Source organism: Nycticebus coucang, chromosome 5 (assembly GCF_027406575.1).
Source record: "Nycticebus coucang isolate mNycCou1 chromosome 5, mNycCou1.pri, whole genome shotgun sequence".
Classification (NCBI taxonomy): Eukaryota; Metazoa; Chordata; class Mammalia; order Primates; family Lorisidae; genus Nycticebus; species Nycticebus coucang.
This window is the reverse complement of record NC_069784.1, coordinates 9,107,002-9,126,010: the sequence shown is the minus strand read 5'-3', so window position 1 is coordinate 9,126,010 and position 19,009 is coordinate 9,107,002. Positions and strand designations below refer to the sequence as shown.

At 43.6% G+C, this 19,009-nt stretch overlaps 1 protein-coding gene across 2 annotated transcripts in view; it reads right to left on the bottom strand.

Moving 5' to 3' along the window:
- The window catches only part of ST6GALNAC3 (ST6 N-acetylgalactosaminide alpha-2,6-sialyltransferase 3), a 522,516-nt gene that overhangs the window by 284,049 nt on the left and 219,458 nt on the right, over positions 1 to 19,009 (bottom strand). For both annotated transcript variants that reach the window (XM_053592657.1, XM_053592658.1), the window contains exon 2: positions 1,236 to 1,430. In XM_053592657.1, the coding sequence (XP_053448632.1) occupies positions 1,236 to 1,430 (195 nt within the window). The remainder of the gene's footprint in view (positions 1 to 1,235; positions 1,431 to 19,009) is intronic.

The window sequence follows — 19,009 nt, the reverse complement described above, 5'->3', positions numbered from 1 at the left end:
AGGTAATCAATTTATAAGAATATTAAACAAGTTCAAACAATAGACACTTTTAAAAATTTAATTTAAAACCTATTAAAGGATAAACATCAAACAAGGCTCCTAAGAATTTATATTTTATTAATGGTGCTTTTCCTCCCCGTCAACTATAAAAGTCTAATAAAAGCCTGTAAATCCTGCAGATACAGAAACAATTTTCAAAGAGGCAAATTAACCAGAAGCAATGACTCAGATATGATATCATCTACAAAAGGGGACAGACAAAGCCAGCTTTTAACATCCTCCCCAGAATACTGAGAATAAGTCTCAGCACAGGAGGGTTATTCCCCCCATGGCCCTGCTGTCTAGTCTTTTTGCAAAATGACCTTTCCATGAGCTCTGATCCAAAACTCTGTCCAGTGTTGTCTGTGGACACACTTTTAGCCTTTGTCACTAACAACTTCAGACAAGCTTCAAGTTCAGACGATGCATCTTTGCATATTAACCTCCCACTCATCCTACTCCATAAAAATAGTGAAACGATTTGATTAACCACTTCTATATACTTCCCATATTTTGTGAGGTTCATTATTTTTTATTTTGCTTTATGAGACAAATGCTTTCTTGCAAACGTGCTAACATACTGTTCACTTTCTAGTCGCCAATATACCTTCGTCCTCTCCTGTGCTACCAATTGGCTACAAAGATTTAAAGGTTCAGTGATTATGGGATTTAAATGATTTCAACCCCTTTAAATTTGAAAACTCTTTAAATCCTATTATCTCTGCAGCCACCACAAATTTTAAAATCAGCTTGGCCTTTTCTAGCTCTAGGTCTAAGGATTACAGAGTTTTAAAGAGTATAAATGCTTTTCTAAACTCCTATAAAGAGTTCTCCCCAACCAGCTGACCTACAGGAAATAAAGGCAGCCAGTTCTCCAGCTGGTGACTGCTGATCAGAGTTTCTAAATGGAAAGATATGTATGTTATGCCACACACCACCAGGAAAACAGGAAATCGCTCCCTTCACTCCCTATGAAGCCAGTGAATCAGATTGGTTGTAGGAAGGGTGGCAGATTTTAGATATTTGTCAGTAAACATCTAAGAATCAGAAAACAGAAATTGTGTTCAGAGAGCCCAAGAAGCTCTCCAGGGCAGAGAGAGAGAGAAACTTCCGTGAGTTGGAAGCCATCTTGCTCCTGCAGAGAAGCCGTTACCATGGATACCCTCCACATCCCAGGTAACCCTCTGCGGTCTCACCTCTTGTGTCCTCACGTTTATGTATCCGTAGTGAGTTCGAAGGGGCCGCCTGTATGAGTAAGAGAAGGGTGTCCACTTGGTGCCAGGTTGTCTGAAGCAGTTCAGCAGCAATGGGAAGTTGACTTCATTGACAAGGCGCACGATCAGCAGGAGGAGGAGGGCTGCTAGGAAGCTCACTGCAAGGGCAGACTTCCTCTACAAAACATAAAAACAAAAGAAAGAAAAAGAAGAATGAATGAATGAACAACCTTCAACTTCCATTATTCCTCTCTCTTTCCTTCCTCTTTGAAGGATTCTGTTATTTATGTTTCACTTGAAAACAACAAATAATTCTTTGGCGACCAGTTTTCCTAAGCACGCTGGGCCTCTCGCAGCAAGGAGAGAGGCTTTCTTGTACTTTTCCCTTCCATCTCTACCCTTCCCTACCTCTCTATATTCCTTGCAAACTCCTCTTCAGTTTGCAAAACCCAAACCATCCATTTCCAATTATAGGACGGCTTTCCCAGCTGCACAGTTTTCCTTCCACTGCTATCCTTTCGCCTCCAGCCTACCCGCCCTAACAGAGGTTAAGTCTTGCCATTCTCAGACCTTACTTTGAAGGCACTTCTATTATACTTTTTTACTGTGTAATTATTTTTGTATAACTGGGTCATACCGGTCTCCATATCCCAGGATCTTAACACAGTACCTTACATACTCTAGGCACTCTAAAAACACTTGAGTGAAAAGAGTCAATAAACAAATGAAAGGATGGGTGAATTTTTCACACTCTTCTAGACATTGCGTCCTTATCATTTGTTCTTCTGTTTCCGACTCTGGCACCCTCTACAAGCAGGGAACTTTGCCTATGCTAACGTGTCTAAAAGTAAGATCCCAAAAGCTAACAAGAAGAGGAGAAGGAAACATGATACCAAACAGCATAAGAACAGTCTCTTAACTGTGCTGCCATGGAATAAAAGCATCTGATCGGGGTGGGAGAAAGCAGAACTGCGTTTGAGATTGACTTTGATAAAAGTATGAGTTTTAGTTGGTAGGGACGTGTGAGCAGAGTTTTCTAGGCAGAGGGAACAGAGCAAAGAGAGAAGAAAGCATGGGGTTATGTGCAGCCTCAGGGCAGTTTGTCTTACTGAACACAAGGAGAGAATGGAAACACGAGGAACTACATGTTGAACTTCCTCAGATACCACGCTAACACCTCTGCTCAGAGTTTGCTCCGTGATGGAATGCCAAGGAGGGGTGTTTACCAATGAGTTTTATTTTGTTCAGAGGACAGCTATAAGTTACACGAAACATCTGTACTTAAGATGCTTCAGAGCAGGGAGAGAGGAAAGGTGGGCAGTGACTAGTTAGGGGGCCATCCCAATGCGCCTTGAGGATGGGAGTAAGGGCAGGATGGGACAGGGGCAGAAAGAAGAGAAAATGTGGGAAAGGACGTGAGAAACTCGATTTAGGTGGAAGTCATAGAACTTGGCTACTGATGAGACAGAGGGAGATTTTGAGTCTCGGTGACAGAGGGAGAAACCGGAGTAGTCAGAGCAGGAATGATTTAAGGGGGTAGAAAGAGAAAGCCCGTGGCCTTCCAGGTACCAGTTTCTGGAGACTGATGGGTCATCCTGGCAGGGCTGTGAAGGAGCCACATTCAGGTGGAAGGTAAAGTCTGGAGCAAGAAGAAAGAGCAGAGCTGAGGACACCTCTCAGGAGCAACTCTGGCCTGAGGTGCAGGGTAAAGACACAATGGAATATTCTTTCTTTCATGAAGCTGGCTGAACCCTGATTGTCCTTCAAACTTCAGGAAAACCACCTGCCTTTCTGGGAAAGGCTGAAAAGTTTGTTGCTATTGTGTCTTCAGCTTCCCCCTTCTTGGGGGATTCGCTTTTTTTGCTTTCCACAGACCTTTCCAGGGAAGACAAGAAACCCAAAACCCAGTGTCACAGCCTCTGTATGGAACAAGCTCCGGGGGGGTCAGAGACACCCAAAGGAAGCCTTCATTCTTGCTTCAGCCCCCATCATTTGCAAAAGCCTCACCCCTCTGTCCAGACAGCCTAATTTTCCAATCACCATAGAGTCCCTTGAGCTCTGCCTCTTCAACACCCTTTATCTCACCACTAACTGCCACAGCCCTACTTCATTTAACCTTCTAATCATGAAAAACCATTTTAATTTGCTCCTCTGTGGAATCATTATGTCCACAACATTGCAATGTGTCAAGGTAACAGCTTAAATGGAGTGATGGATATTATAAGTTTAAAGTGACAGAGACCAGAACAGATGGCTAAGTAAAAGCAAAGAGGCCACTCCCCCATTAAGTAAACAGGTAGGAACCTTGTTTTAATTGTCACCCGATTCCTTATTGCAAAACAGCAGCTTGTTTTGAGGGGGCCCAGACGGGATTTGCCTCTGTCTCTCCAGGGCCCAGCACGGCTCTCTTAGTCCCTGTAGTGACTCACTGCTTGGCTGGGGTTGGGGGACAAAGATGCAAAGGGCCTTTCTGAATCCACCGATTGTGAGCAGCACACACATCATGCATACATAAGAGGAAAATAAATCAACCACTTTGAGAGAAACCTCAAAACAGAACGCAATCACGGTTGTAAAAACCTGCTCGCTGGCAGCCATGTCTGTTTCCCATGTTCTAACAAAGAGAACAAAGCAAAGAGCACAGAGAGGGTGAGGGGAGCCAGACGCCCACGGCTCCACCCTGCGTCTGGAATTGTATTCTGCAGTGAGGAGAGGTTTTCCTTCCACACTGCAGGCCCCAAGCCTCTGTATGGAACAAGCCTGGACCCAGTACTTCACCTTTCTTCACGGTTCTATATTTTTGTTAGCATGAACGTGTTCTCAGAGTGTTGATATAACCCCCACTCCCCACCCAGTTTCGCTAGAATAAAGTGTAACTTCAAGCACATCCTGGGCTCCAGATGGCAGACGGCAGAACCCAAGGCAAATGTGCTTCTGTGGTCACTTCATTCAATCATGACCTTCCATTAGATCATGGCCTTGAGCTTCAGCAACCACAGTAAAAATCACAGATGAGTCTACACACAGCTGAATACAGTGAGGATGTGTGTGTGTGTGTGTGTGTGTGCTTGTGGTAGGGATGTGGGAGGTGGGGAAGTGAACAAAGGACTAATATACACCATATGAACAAAATGTTCATGCCTTCAAGTCATAATCCTTCAGTGAGTCCATGCTCCGTGTAGACTTGATTGGGTATTGGGTACTACGAAAACAGAAATAAAGCCATAAAAGATGGATCATGTTTCCAAAGTCATAACTTAGCGCAACTGGCTAGTAAACAGCAAAATTATAGTACCATGTAAGAAATGAGCTTACTGGAGAAATGGGCAGGGTGCTGTGGAGTCCAGAGGAAGAGTGGGTCCAGGAATTCTGGGGCAGTAATTCAGGGAATGCTGGTCAGGTGGCAGAAATCAAATAGAGTCCTGCAGACTGAGGGGCAAAGACGGGATGGGCATTCTAGGCAGAGGGCAGTTTAAAGGCCGTAACTTGGTCAGAAACCTTCAAGTCATTCGGTAAAAAGGGTACATAGACTAAGCGGTAGGAGATGATGCTAGACAGAGTTCAAATGATAAAACAAAAAGTAATAAAATTAAGTCAGATGCATTTATGTGTCCTATCTAGCCTACCTTAAGATAATGAAAATATCAATGAATAAAAATGGTCTGTTTTATAATTGCACAATGTTCCTCACTTTCCAATCAGATGAAATTGTATCTAGCACTTCATTCTGTTTAAAATTGCCACTTCACACACTACAAGGCCTTGTTTTCAATTGTTTGACTTATTCCATCAAGAAATTTATTCCATCAGTGGCTCATTCTAGTAACTGTTTTGAGTCCATCAACACGCAGCAAATTAGAAGATGCTACCTGTTTACACACGTGTTCTACGTCTAATGATTTATTTATGGAATTGATTGCTGTGGCCTTTATTGAAGTAGTCAGAACATCCTTTAGATTCAGCAGCCAAAAAATTAGGTTAGAGAAAACAACAGTAAGTACTTGTCAGTTTATAATATACAAGACTTGGTTCAACAAGTTCTTCACATTGCAAAAAGAAGTTAGAAATGTAATCAACAGTCATTCCCCTAGGACCAGTGAATAATAAATGAGACTATGGATGGAAAACATAGAGCACAGTCCCAGGCACACACCGAGCACTCAGGCAACTGAAGATGTTATTATATAACTACTAATTGTTATAACCTCGGTGGATTCTAGCCAGTTATTGAACACTGATCACATATGCTAAATGCATGCTCAGAACTAAACAGATCAAATATTCCAAGCAGCTACAAACCCTTGAACTGTTCAGTGTAGTTTATCCCTACAAATTCTTAGAGAATGTCACTTTGCCCAAATAGAGCTGATGAAGTGCTTTCAGGAAAGCTTTCTCCTTTCTTTTGGGCAAGTCTGAAGGGGACTTTTAACAGCTGAGACATTCAAAATTTAATCCCCTCTGTGCTGTAAAAATATGCATCTGAAATATGGCATTCTAGTTGCTTGTTCCTTAGAGTAGGAGTATAATTCATCAGATTTTATAGCAAAAAATGTCTAATTCAAAACAAAACCCACAGAGAATTACTAATTTAGGGAGAGAATGCAATTGTTGAGATTTGGACCTAGCAAATTTGCATAGGTTTTTATTCTTTCTACCATACATTTAGTCTTTAACCACAGAATAGTCTTTAAGTTTTAATCCAGTCAGTTGCTAGATTTTTTTTTGTTTTTCTTTTTCATAAATGATAACCAATAGGACAAAGGCATATTTTTTATTTAAATAAAATTAATGACTACAGTAGTTTCTTGCCAGGGTAAAATGGTGTAGACTTTTGTCCACATGCTTTTATCCAATAATAAATGTGAAATATGATGTCAACTTTATTACTTATATCAGTGCTAAATCACCTCACACATTGATGAGTCTGTACCTATTGCTTGTTTGTATCAAATGCTAATGCTTTCCCCATATAAAAAGTTGTATCCTCAACACAGTTCTTGTGCCATTGGCCAAGTTCCAAATCTGGTTATTTTTGAATAAAGGAAAGTCTCTTGTCATTTGCACAAAGATGAAGGAGCAAAGCTCAGATTATAGAAAAAACACCTTCATTTGTTTGGCTTTATCTAAATTAAGTCTGTTTGGATCTTGCTTATTAAACTATGGTGAACTGTGGAAAAAATTTCACTCATTTATTGAGGGCTATGGGAAGAAAAGGTGGCTAATAAAATGGTAGAAAGTCCTCATGGGTCAAGTTCATACAGGAGCTTATCAAGGGCAGCCTTAGGCAACAGAGCTGGTGATAGAATCATTGAGACCATCAAGAAAAGAGTAGTGGAGTGAATGTCAAACAAGATCAATGTGGGGGAATGAACACGTGTCAGAATTCATGAGGCTAATACAGAAGTTATATTACCTTTTACCTGTACGATAAAAGAAATAGATTTTGAGAGTAGGCTTTAAGAGGGTTAAAGGAATGGAACTAGACAAGCAGGAAAGTCTTTTATATCATATTAAAGAGCCCGGACTTACCCTTGTAGGGCCCAAGGGGTTGAAATAGGATTGAGGATCAAGTGTAATTCTAGAAAGCTCACTCTGGAAGTGATGTGGCCAAATGGCTGGGAGGTGGTAAAGACCTTTTTAGGAAAGACAGTATCAAGAGCAACAGTTGACTGCTTCATCAGGTGACTAACAGACATTAAATTATCAGTATACAAATCAGCAATGATTACTTTCGGAGACTAGCTTTTCTTCTAATAGGTACAACTAGTAGGGAAATATATAGTTCAGATACCTGAGTCATCACCATAGTCTTAACAGAAGATAGTGTTCAATGAGCATTATCAGAGAGATACGTATACAATCCCTAGTTTCAGACAAAGAAATAGGGGCATATTGAGGCTGAGTGTCTTGCCCAAGGTCACAGATCTAAGAAATAGAATAGAGAGGACTTGAACTCAGATACTCTGCCTCCAGAGTCCATGTTCTGCTGTGGGAATTAACTAAGTTGTTAATTGTTATTCATTCTAATGGAAACAATCTTACAAAACTGGTTCTGAAACTTAAAAAACTGGTACTAGTCCTAAGTAGATTTTGTAATAGTTTGCCAATAAACAAAATACCTCATTCCTACGGTAAATTAAGAGGGTGATGTGAAGCATGGTAATTACATTTATTTCAAAATCAACAATTTGCAGACAAATTTAATCCACTTTGCCTAAATCTGGCTTTATTCCCAGTATTAAAAAGATAACTAAAGAATACACTTGGGTAATATTCAGGGGAAATAAAACCATTATTCTTCCTCTTCTGCTACCAAACCCTAGGTTCTGTTTGTCAGTTTGTAGGATACAACATGATGGCCCAGGTATGTCTCCCCTTCCAGCTCCATAATCCTCTGACCCTTTCATTCAATGAAGATGCAACTGAACAGTAATGTGTTGATAGCTTCATTAAAAAAAAAAATGTGTAGAAGAACAGAACACCTCTAACATGCTAATCTACTTTAAGGATTTGGGGCACATGTATGTCACCTTTAGACATGGATATAGTCCAGTCAGAATTACAGAGCCAACCAACACAAGTCAAGGCAATAGAGTTCTCGTGGGGACCTCTGTCAGAAATTCATTTGTGCACAAAAACTAACCCTACAGAAAAAATAGAGTTGGACATAATTTTCTGAAGGAATTTTTCCCCCCAAAGATTTCCTATGGCTGCAGACATTATTGAGAAATTTCAAGTTACCATGAAGGTTATCATGGTAATGAAACCATTTTATGAAATGACATAATAAGAAATCACACTGAACTTTCTGAAACTTACTTTAAAATCATAATAAAAAATCTCTGTGAGTTTTGAATACATCTGACGCATTTTCTGATTTTAATTGGGGTGTGGATTTAAGTTTTCCTCGCTTATCTAGATTTTTAAAATCTTAAAATATTACATGAAAATAATCATGGCCACGTTCCTTGAGTTTGTTTCGTTTTATTAAATTATATTTTAAAAAGCCAGTTCATCTCATTCTGCCTATTTGTCCTATTGCTTCAGCAAATGTTCTTTCAAACAGCAGAAAGAAATTAAAGTTCCTTAGAAACAGAAGAACTAACGTCTGACACTGAGTATGTTGCATGAAAGCAACGCCTCTCGGGGCGGCTGCCCAGACAGACCCCCAGAAACTTAATCCTAAGGGTTAGTTCTAATTAGCTCTAATGCATGCTGAGAACATCAGAGACTGGGGCACATGGGCCTGAAGGTTTTGTTTTTGCATTAAATCCCAGGACTTATGGGAAGAAACATGCTCTGGTCCACCTGCTGTCCTCCCTCAGATCCTTGCCCTGGGCCTCTGGCGTTTGGCTGAGGGGAGAGAAGTGCCAGTAATCAGGTCATCATACCAGGCGCATTTGTTTAATTCTCAGCCACCTTATAGTCTCCATCGGTTGTATCTGGCTCCTGTGAACCTCTCTGCTTGTCATCTTCTCACAGGTAAACAGATGTGTTTGGCTGTTGGCGGGGGCTCCTATTTCCAGGGTGCTCAGGACACAGACATGGGGCACAGCATAAACCCTGCTGGTCCTTGTGGGATTAGTGAGGGAGTTTTGCCCGGAGCCATCACAATGATGGAAATGCCTATGATGAGGATGAGGATGATGTAATAGAGGCAAAGGCCTGAAAAAGATCAAAAGTATTTTATAAGCTGTCTCTTTAAACCTCCTCTACCCCCAGCCTTTTGGGGGAATTAAAACCTGCATTCCTTCCCAAGCAGTAATCAGAGGGGTAGGAGAGTGTTCCTCGTTTTTTTTTGGACTACAGGAGATGGCTCCGTGGAATTGTCTGGAGCAGAAGTGGTGATTGTCTTCTCCAGAGATGCTACAGCTAATAGGCGGAAGCTGAAGACTCCCTTAAAAGCTCTGTATTTCTGCTTAAAGGGAGGATGATGTTACTTTAAGATGAGAGTCTACCATCCTCCTCATTTGCTGGCAAATTAATAAACTTGTCTTTCCTTAAACCACTTGTCCTCATTTTTCATTTGGCTGTGGGACAAGTATCAAACATTTGGCAAAAGAATTTGGGATCCTTGGGTGGGTGCAGAGGTGTCCCAGTGGAATGACCCCCATGACTCCTGCCCTGATGGAACGGCGCCCCGTGACTCCTGCCCCATGGAACCCCGTCCGGTGACTCCTGCCCCGATGGAATGGCACCAGGTGACTCCTGCCCAGGTGGAATGGGCCCCGTGACTCGGCACCCCGTGATTGTGGCTGTGCCTGGAAGAGTTCAGATCCGGAATCCAGAGGGACAGATATGGGCACCTCAAGCATCTGGTGCCATAATACAACCGGTCCTGGAGCAGCCAGTGGGAGCTCCAGGGAGAGTTCTCTTTTTTTTTCTGAAGGGCAGGGCACCTTCGATGGGTGGCCCTGAGAAAGAGGGCCCGAGGCTCCACGCCTCACTAGTGGCTCCAATCCAAATACCCCATGGGAGCCCCAGGCACCGATGACAGCGGAGACTCAATTAGCGGACTTTTTAATGACACAGGAGTCCACTGCTCCCAAGCTGCATGGGCAGAAGCAGTCCGGGGCCTCCCCAGCCCCCCAGCTTCACACGGTGCTCCGTGAGCCAAGCCGGGCATGGTCGCCACGCAGCAGTGAGGGGTCAAATTTGCCACCGAGGGCCGGGGAGCTGGCGCTGCTCCTCGCACTGCGTCCGCGGCTGACTCCCCTGGCTGGCAACTGTGGAGGTCTCGGTGGCCGTGCTGCACCTATGTGAGCCGCGGTAGTGCTCGGAGCTGTTCCCAAAGGGCAGAAGCTCGCTTCCGAGGGCACCACCAAGCTCCTGCTGACCCCTCTGAACACCAGGGCCTGGTGAAACAGGTAGGAGGCTGCCACACAGAAGGGTTGGCTTTGAAATTGGGGCCTCCGCAGGCCTGCGCGTCTTCACAGCATCTGCAGGAAGCGGCCCATGCTTCCTGTGAGTACGGCTGTATAAGCTGACGGGACCCCAGGACGGGCAGACAGAATTTAATCTCCCTGGACCGACGAGTGTGGATTCAGGCGAGATTTTCATGCCATTCACGATACTGTACAAGTGACTGTGAATGGCACCCTGTGGCATTTGAATGGCAGGACCCCAGACACGATGACCTCATGGAACCACAGGACAGTGTTGCCTCAGGAGTTTAGAAACTCTCCCCCCCTGCTTAGTGAGAGCCTAGCAAGGAACTTGTGGAACCTGAAATTGGACAGATTTGCAAACAGCAGGTTACTTATTTGAGATTCCAAATTAGCAAAGAAATTCACAGCAACTGCGTGGGTTCCTAGGAGCGGCAGGTTTCCAACACACTTGGATCCCAAAATTTGCACCAATAGCAACACCCGTGGGTGAGGCCATTAAAGGGACAGATGTGGAACCCCTGATCTGGACCACAGACTGTCAAATGCCTTCAAAAAACCAAAGCAGAGTCTTATGACCACCCCCCTTCCCAGACTCACAAAGGAATTTAAATTGTACAATCAGCAAAAGCAAGGAATGAGGCCTGGGTTCTTAGCACCAATGCTGAGAGACCTCCTGTGGCCCATGGCGTACTTGTCAAAGCCACCGGACTGTATAGGAGAGGGCAGCCTCCTGGCCTCTGGGCAGTAACAGCTCCTTGTGGGTTATTATCCAAGTTGTGCCTGCTCGCAATCCTGCCACCCTGTCACCAGCTGAAGAGAATGGGCCTTTGCAGCCGGCTGGTCAGAGGTTCTGGGGCCTGTCTATTCCAGCTAGGATGGCTCTCTCAGAGCAACTGATCCCAGAGCCAGATTACAGCAACAGGAGCAGCTTTATAGACAATAAACAGTGAGCAGTAAAGGCTGGATGGGCGGTGGGCACAGGATGACTGCTACTGGAGACAGTGGCAGTGCTGCCTGGGAATCCAGCCCAGGAGGCTGAGCTGGCTGCTTTACCCAGAGCCCTTCGGTTTTCCAGAGGAAGAGAAGGCAAACGTGTTTACAGACCCTAAAGATGCTTTTAAGAAGCTCATGGTGCCACGTGGAGGGGCGGGGGTCTCCTGATGACAAGAAATAAGGATATCAGGTGTACCACTGAAATAAAGGCCCTGATACAGGCTGTGGCTGAGCCCAAGCAGGTGGCCATCATGCACTGTTCTGGTCACCAAAAAGGGAGACACTTATCTTGTAGAAAGAAAACAGGCTGCTGCTAGATGTGCTAAGGAGGCCACTAAATGTGATGTGTTTCTCGGGTCCTTGATACCTGGCTGGATTTAGATCCAAAAACCCCCTTTAAAACTAAAGACTGGGGCTCTGACATTTGCAATGGCAGAGCTGAGTGGAGAGAGAACTCTGACCGAGTCATTCCCCTACTCCGAGCCCTGGTTCCGCCTCTTAGGAATGCAGTCATTAGGTGTGTGATGCCTTAATGCAGTAGTCCTCAACCTTCTAATACTGTGGCCCTTTAATACATACACAACCACAGGTTGAGAACTGCTGCCTTAATGTATTTGGTGGGACCTTATATGAGATGATCCCATTTGCAACAAACTATGTATGGGCTTGAAACAATCTAAAGACAGAAACTACCCCCAGCACATGGGGACCCACCCTTTCTCTGACTGGCAAATGGATTTCACTCAGATGCCTGAACTTGCATTACTAGATTCCTTTGGAGGCTAGGTAGAGGCTTGTCCTACCCAAATGCAGAGAGTATCTGAAGTTACCAGAATCCTTCTGAAGGAACTCACTCCAAGATGAGCTCCAACAAGGAGCTGCAGGCACAGGACAGGGACTTAAGTGAGTTCCATCTGCATCATGGAGCAGGAAAAGGCCTCAGAAGACTATGGGATGACAGGCGCCAGCAATCCAGGGGAAAAGCCAAGCGGATGGAGAACGGCAGCTGGTGATGGACACTGCAGCTCCTCCTACGGTGCAGGCACCACTCCAGCACGGCCAAGCTGGGGTCAAGGGGAAAAGGCCTGGAAGCTGATGGAGGTAGACAAGGTCTGGACAGGGGAGGCCAAGCTGTCAGTGTCCTGGGAGGACATGAGGCCATCAGCCTGTTCATCTCCTTCCTGAGCATCTTCCTTTTCTTGTGTTCCTGCCAAAGCTTCTAGCTATTGGCTCAGTCTCTGGACCAATGACCCCATTGTCAACAGGTCCCAAGAGCATGCTAAATAAAGTCCATCTGAGCATCTACAGAGCCTCAGGCATTAGCAAGGTAATAGTGTCCACAGTGGTGGGGAGGGAATCTTTGCTTCCTACTGTCTACACCTGGATTGGCTACACAGTGGCCTAAAGTCACACATGAGCTTTGCTGAGTGAACACCCAGTGGGAATCTGGTGAACCACTTCTTCCAGGAGCTGGACACATGGGACTTAATCCCACTGGTCATCAAGATGTTGGTAGGCTCTCTTCCACCACACAGAATGATAAAGGACCCTCCTTTATATTGGGAATAACCCAGGAAGTGAGCAAAGATCTACATCCAGAATGCAATTACATGCATCCTGGAATTGACACAGGAAAGCTCTCCAAAGTGCGATAGGGTGTTGCTGCTTGTCCTCCTCCAGATAAGGGTAGTCCTTAGAAGCAGGCTGAAGTTAAGTCCCTATGACAGATTTTAAGAGTCCCACCCTAGCACCTTGAGATAAGTATGATAATACAAGCATTAGTGAAGAAACAGAGTTAAGCAATATCTCCAATACTAACCACTGTCCTGAACATGCCTCTTTCAGTCCCCCAGCCCAGTTGGAAGCAGAGAAATGGAAAGAACCCTATGAAGTGCCTCTAACAACTCTCACACCTCATTGAACTGTGAGGAGTAGAATTCTTTGGTCCATCATACAAGGGTAAAGGGGTATGCCATGGAAGAAAAGGGCCAGGCTCCAGGAGGATGGGCCAGCCATTAGGCAATAAAGTATCTGTATAAAAAGAAGGAAAGATGGAACATTGATATTTTCACTAACCTTTCTTTGATTATTTGTTCTGTCTATAGCAGTGGTTCTCAACCTTCCTAATGCCACGGCCCTTGAATCCAATTCCTGTGGGTCGCGACCCCCTGGTTGAGAAATGCTGGTCTATAGGATGGAGAGACAGCTCCGTAGTAGGATTTCCTGGGTTATCACCACTTCTTCTGATTGCTGGGTTTGCTATTCTAACCCTTGTTTGGTATTCCTGTATATGACTTTTGAATTTGCAGGAGCTGGTCTCTCAGATCATCCACAGGGCACGATGAATAGCCCCATACTCAGAGGTCCCATCTTTCTTTCTTGCCCTGTATCAACATTGTCTACAAGGGGACAGTAAAGACTCACAGTCCTACTGGGGTCTTAGATACCCGGGGGGGGGTAAAAACTCTCTTATCTGCATTTGCCCTGGTCATTCCTCACAGTTGTTACTTATACTTCCTTTCCATATGGAAATCTGTTGCATTATCTACTTCAGAAGCTTTGCCGTGGTGTAAGCAAGTACAGACCTTCCATCTAAAGCATCACCCCAATTCAGCAGGAAGTGACTCAATGACAACACTGCCTGTCCTTAATCTATAAGGTTCAGGTGAGCATAAGGGTAAAACTGACAGCGAAGAGTAGGCAAAGGCCTGACAAAGAGTAAAAATAGTTTATGAGCTGTCTCCTTGAAACCCCCTCGGCCTTTGGGGGGAATTAAAACCTGCATTCCTTCCCAAGGCCAGTAGTCAGAGGGGTAGGAGGGAGTTCTTAGTTTCTTGGTGCCACAGGAGATGGCTCAATAGAATTGTCTGGCAGAGGCTCCGACTTTGTCTTCACTGGAGATGATATAGTTAACCAGCAATTACCTGAAGCTGAAAACTCCCTTTAAAAGTTCTGCATTTCCGCTTAAAGGGAGGACAGTGGTACTTTAAGATAAGAGTCCATCATTTCATCATTTCCTGGCAAATTAACAAACTTTTCTTTCCTTTCCCTCCAATCACTTGCTCTCATTCTTCATTTAGCCACAGGGACAAGCACCAAACTTTTGGTAACAATGACACCAACTGGGACGTCTTATTCTTCTGAGACTCTACGTGACCTTACACTATGCAGGAGTTATCTTTGCAGGCACATTCAGACGTGTCATCGTGCCTGAGTCTCTCTATAACAGTGGATTAGGAAGGGAAGGCTGGACGCCTGAAAGGGCCTCTCCCACTCTCTTGTCCCTCCATGGTTCAAGCTGATCCATTCTCCACAGCCCCTTTTGCTAGCTGTGGCCTTGTTCATGGGGCTCCTTACCACCCCCATCTCTACAACTTCAAATATAAGAGTGTTTCCTCCCCAATGCCCCGTTCCCTCCTCCTTGGCTTATAATTTAGGTTAAAAGTGGGTGGTGGAAAAAAAATCCTTTTATCATAAGGACACTTGTCCTAGACTGTTTATTGCAGCTCAATTTACAATCGCCAAAATGTGGAAACAGCCTAAATGCCCACCAACCTAGGAATGGATTAACAAGCTGTGGTATATGTATACCATGGAATACTATTCAGCCATTAAAAAAAATGGAGACTTTACATCCTTCGTATTAACCTGGATGGACGTGGAAGACATTATTCTTAGTAAAGCATCACAAGAATGGAGAAGCATGAATCCTATGTACTCAATTTTGATATGAGGACAATTAATGACAATTATGGTTATGGGGGGGAAGCAGAAAGAGGGATGGAGGGAGGGGGCTGGGGCCTCGGTGTGTGTCACACTTTATGGGGGCAAGACGTGATTGCAAGAGGGACTTTACCTAACAATTGCAATCAGTGTAACCTGGCTTATTGTACCCTCAATGAATCCCCAACAATAAAAAAAAAAAAAGTGGGTGGTGGAGAAGAAAGATGGGAAAAGCAGCGAGGAGGAGGAAAGAGGGAGAAAGGAATGGAGGGAGGGAGAGAAACATTCCTCTTTGATGTTGTCTTTGAAAATCCTTGAGGAGGTGAACAAAGACTGAGAAATATCTCTAGTAAGGCAGAACCAAGCAGTGCCTTGAACATAGGAGATATTCACGGAAGAAATGAAAAAAGGAGGGCGGTGCTGTGGCTCAAGGAGTAGTATGCCACCGCCCCATATACCAGCGGTGGCGGGTTCGAGCCCAGCCCTGGCTAAAACTGCAAAAAAAAAAAAAAAAAAAAGAAAGAAAGAAAAGAAAAAAATGAAAGAAGGAAGGAAAGAAAGAGGAACAGAAGGATTAAATGTTATTCTTTTCTAAATATAAATCCTAAATTAACTGAAAAGTTGCAGATTAGGATGATTAGGAAAAGTATTTTTTTCTGTCAGAGGAAAACAAATTATTCTTTTCTCTTTTCCCTCTTAATTCACCCCACTTGGAGATTTCTGTGTTGACTTGTGAATGTGGTGGGAAGGTGGGGGTGGTGGTGGTGGTTTAGGATGGGAAATATAAAGTGAAGTGAGAAAAACTCTTAAACTGGACTTTTCTCCGGGAAGTTGTATTGAAGTTCCTGATAGAACTAGTAAATCTAAATGGTAGGAAACTAGTAAACTTGCTTAGAGCAACATTCTTTATATGGTATGTAATGAAAAGACTTACAAGGATTTATATTTTTGGAAAACCAACTTTTGTCTGAGACTCATAATACTAAATCCCTTATCATGGGGTGGTGCCTGTGGCTCAGTGAGTAGGGCGCTGGCCCCATATACTGAGGGTGGTGGGTTCGAACCTGGCCCCAGCCAAACTGTAACAAAAAAATAGTCAGGCGTTGTGGCGGGTGCCTGTAGTCCCAGCTACTCAGCAGGCTGAAGCAAGAGAATCGCCTAAGCCCAAGAGCTGGAGGTTGCTGTGAGCTGTGATGCCACAGCACTCTACCTAGGGCAACAAGGTGAGACTCTGTCTTTAAAAAAAAAAAATGAATCCCTTATCATGGGATGAGCAATGGATAATAAAAGTGTATCCTGGACCATCTTCTGGGGGTAGAGGGCTTGCAACCATTTGCTGTGTGTTCAGCAAGTATCAGGTATTATTCTATGTACTTCACAGAACTAATCATATTCTCACCTGTAGACTTAGGTGGTCAAGTTCCTAAGATGATCCAACATACACGATCTTGGGCACACTTTTTAGCCTGTGTGCCTCTGTGTTTTTGTTTTTTACTGAAATTGGGGGAAATGATTAGTACCTATCTAATATTACTAAAATTTTAAATGAGTTCCGACATATAAAGAGCCTTTAGAGCACGGCATGGGAAAAGGAGAGGGGAAATAATTGTTAGCTTTTATTGTTACAGTATCAACTATAAAACACCATCAACTGCCAGACTGTTACTCTGAATATAATAAGAAAGAAAATAGGATGAGGATTCAAGTTAGAGACAGCCAAAAGCTAAAACACCAAACAGCTATTCCCTTCGAATTAGAATATCCCAGAAATAAAACAGCTGATCAGAAAGGCAGAGCAAAAAGAGAAGGCCGAAAGTATATCTTCCTTGAGAAACGAAACTACAAGCAGGTCCTCGTGAAAGTTGCTGGTAGAAGTGTATGCTACCAGTGTGATGTTTTCTAGAAAACCTCAGCAAGTAATTTAATTTAAAAGGGTCTCAAGTTGGTTGTGTCCCCAGGTGACCCACTGGGGTCCTCCCTGGACGAATGTAGCTTTGTTGTGGGCTGATAGTGGCTGTAAAGTAGTACCGAGTACAAGCATTCTTAGATATGTGGACTTGTAGGAAAATATTTTAAATATTAATAAAATATGGTACTGTTGGCACCACCACCATCATCATCATCACCCTAGGAGACCAAGAGAATCAGGAGAAGTTCCTGGACTAGTTAACCCTTGTTCCTCATCCCACACCCGTAAGCGAGTATATAATCAGAAGTCTGTAAGGACAGGACGATAGGACCCTGGTGTTGCCCAAGACATTGGAATTTACAAATGTAAAATACCCTTTGGGTTTTTTTCTTCTTGTCAAGAGTACACTCATTAAAAACAAACAAACCCTTCTCTTTGTGAACGTGATACAGACTACACCACACAGACAGGCATGTGCCACCCCATTCCTCTGCGTAGGGATGACGGTGGCCTCTGCCAGCACCTCCCTTTGTCCTCATATGGGTCAAAGTTGAGCTTCAGCAGATTCACACACACACGTTAAACAGTCTTTTGCTGAAACACAGCAGAGTTTTGCCAGAATGTAGGTCTCATGGTGATAATAAATAGTACTGTGCCAAGAACACACTTCTAAGTAGGACAGTTTTTCTATCAATCTGAATTTAATATTGCATTGCCAGTAATTTGAATCACTCATACAACATAAAGCATATTAGTTTATTACTTATGGTTTCCTGTGCTAGAATAGCAAAGGCCGGGAAATCTCCCCTGTTAAGAGAGCCTGGAAGTAAAAGTACAAGGCTTGTTACCAGAGAGTATTTGATACTTTTTATCAACCCTACATCACTCACAGCTATGCCAGGCTGAATGCCCCAGAAGCAACAGACTCAATAGTCCAAATCCAAACTGATGGTATGACCCACTCCCATCCACTCTTTTTTACCTATACTGTCTTTCTGAGTTGCTATCGCTAAAATTACCTTAGAGCTCCAAGAATTAAAATCTGAGCTCTTCTTAATATCTATATGACTTTGGACATCTTAATTTTTTTTTTTGTCTCTGGTTACTCATCTGTAAAATCATAAATAAAGTCTTGTGAAAATTAAGTAATAAGATAACACAGAAAGGTCCGAGCATAGTGCCCAGCACATAGCAAGCCACCAACCATCTTGTTTTGGTTTTCTTTGGTTTTTTTTTGTTGTTTGTTTGGACACAGAGTCTTACTTTGTTGCTCCAGCCGGAGTGCAGAGTAGCACCGTCCTTCCTTGCTACAATCTCAAACTCCTGGGCTGATCTTCCTGTCTCACCCTCCCAGAACTCTAGGATTGCAGTCAGGAGCCACCATGCCCTGCCAACAATGATCATTAATTTCCTTTCTTTCATCTTTCTTTTTATCAGGTTCCTTGCTCAAGCTTTTTTTTTTTCTTCATAGATTGAATGTCTACTTCTTTCCTTTCTTTCCTTTTTTTCTTCTCAGGAAAACCACTACTTATTAGTCAAGACAAAATTTAAATGTCATCTCCGCTATGAAACTGTCCTGCCCCTCCAAGATTTCAGAGCATTTTGTTCTTCCCATCACATAGCAATGATGTGATTACCGATCAACCTCCATCATTCAATCAAATTCATCAAATACATAGCAGACCACATCCCTCCTCTTCAGACACTGCTAAGCAATCACAGCACTGCTTCCCACTGAGTCAGGAAGCAATTTCAGAATCCTTTCAACACCATGTTCCAGGTAGTAGTCCTAATCAATCAATCTACCACTTAGAACTGAACAGGCAGCAGCTCAGGGCCACAGGATAAACCTAGATAAATCTACAACCCATATGACTACAAGTCAGATTGTTAACCATCTAAGCCTCAGTTTCCTCATCTGTACACCCACTTTTCTGGGATCCTTGCTGGCTCCCAAGTCTGATGACTCTATAGTGATAACCTAGGAGCCCTGAATGGCCAGAGCTGGCGTCAGTTCAAAAAAAGTTTGCAGCACAACTCTGCACATGGCTCCCACTCTAGGTCCACACCCAATTCTTCTTATCACAGAGTTCGGTATACCTTTTAGTCACTCAAAATTGATGCTGGTGTCTCTGTAATTGAAATAGAAATGGGGTGACAATTTGAGATCTTTCAACTTGGCAGATAGCAGCTTACCAAAGCCTACCTGATTGCAGCTATTTTGCACCTGCTGAGAAAAAGTT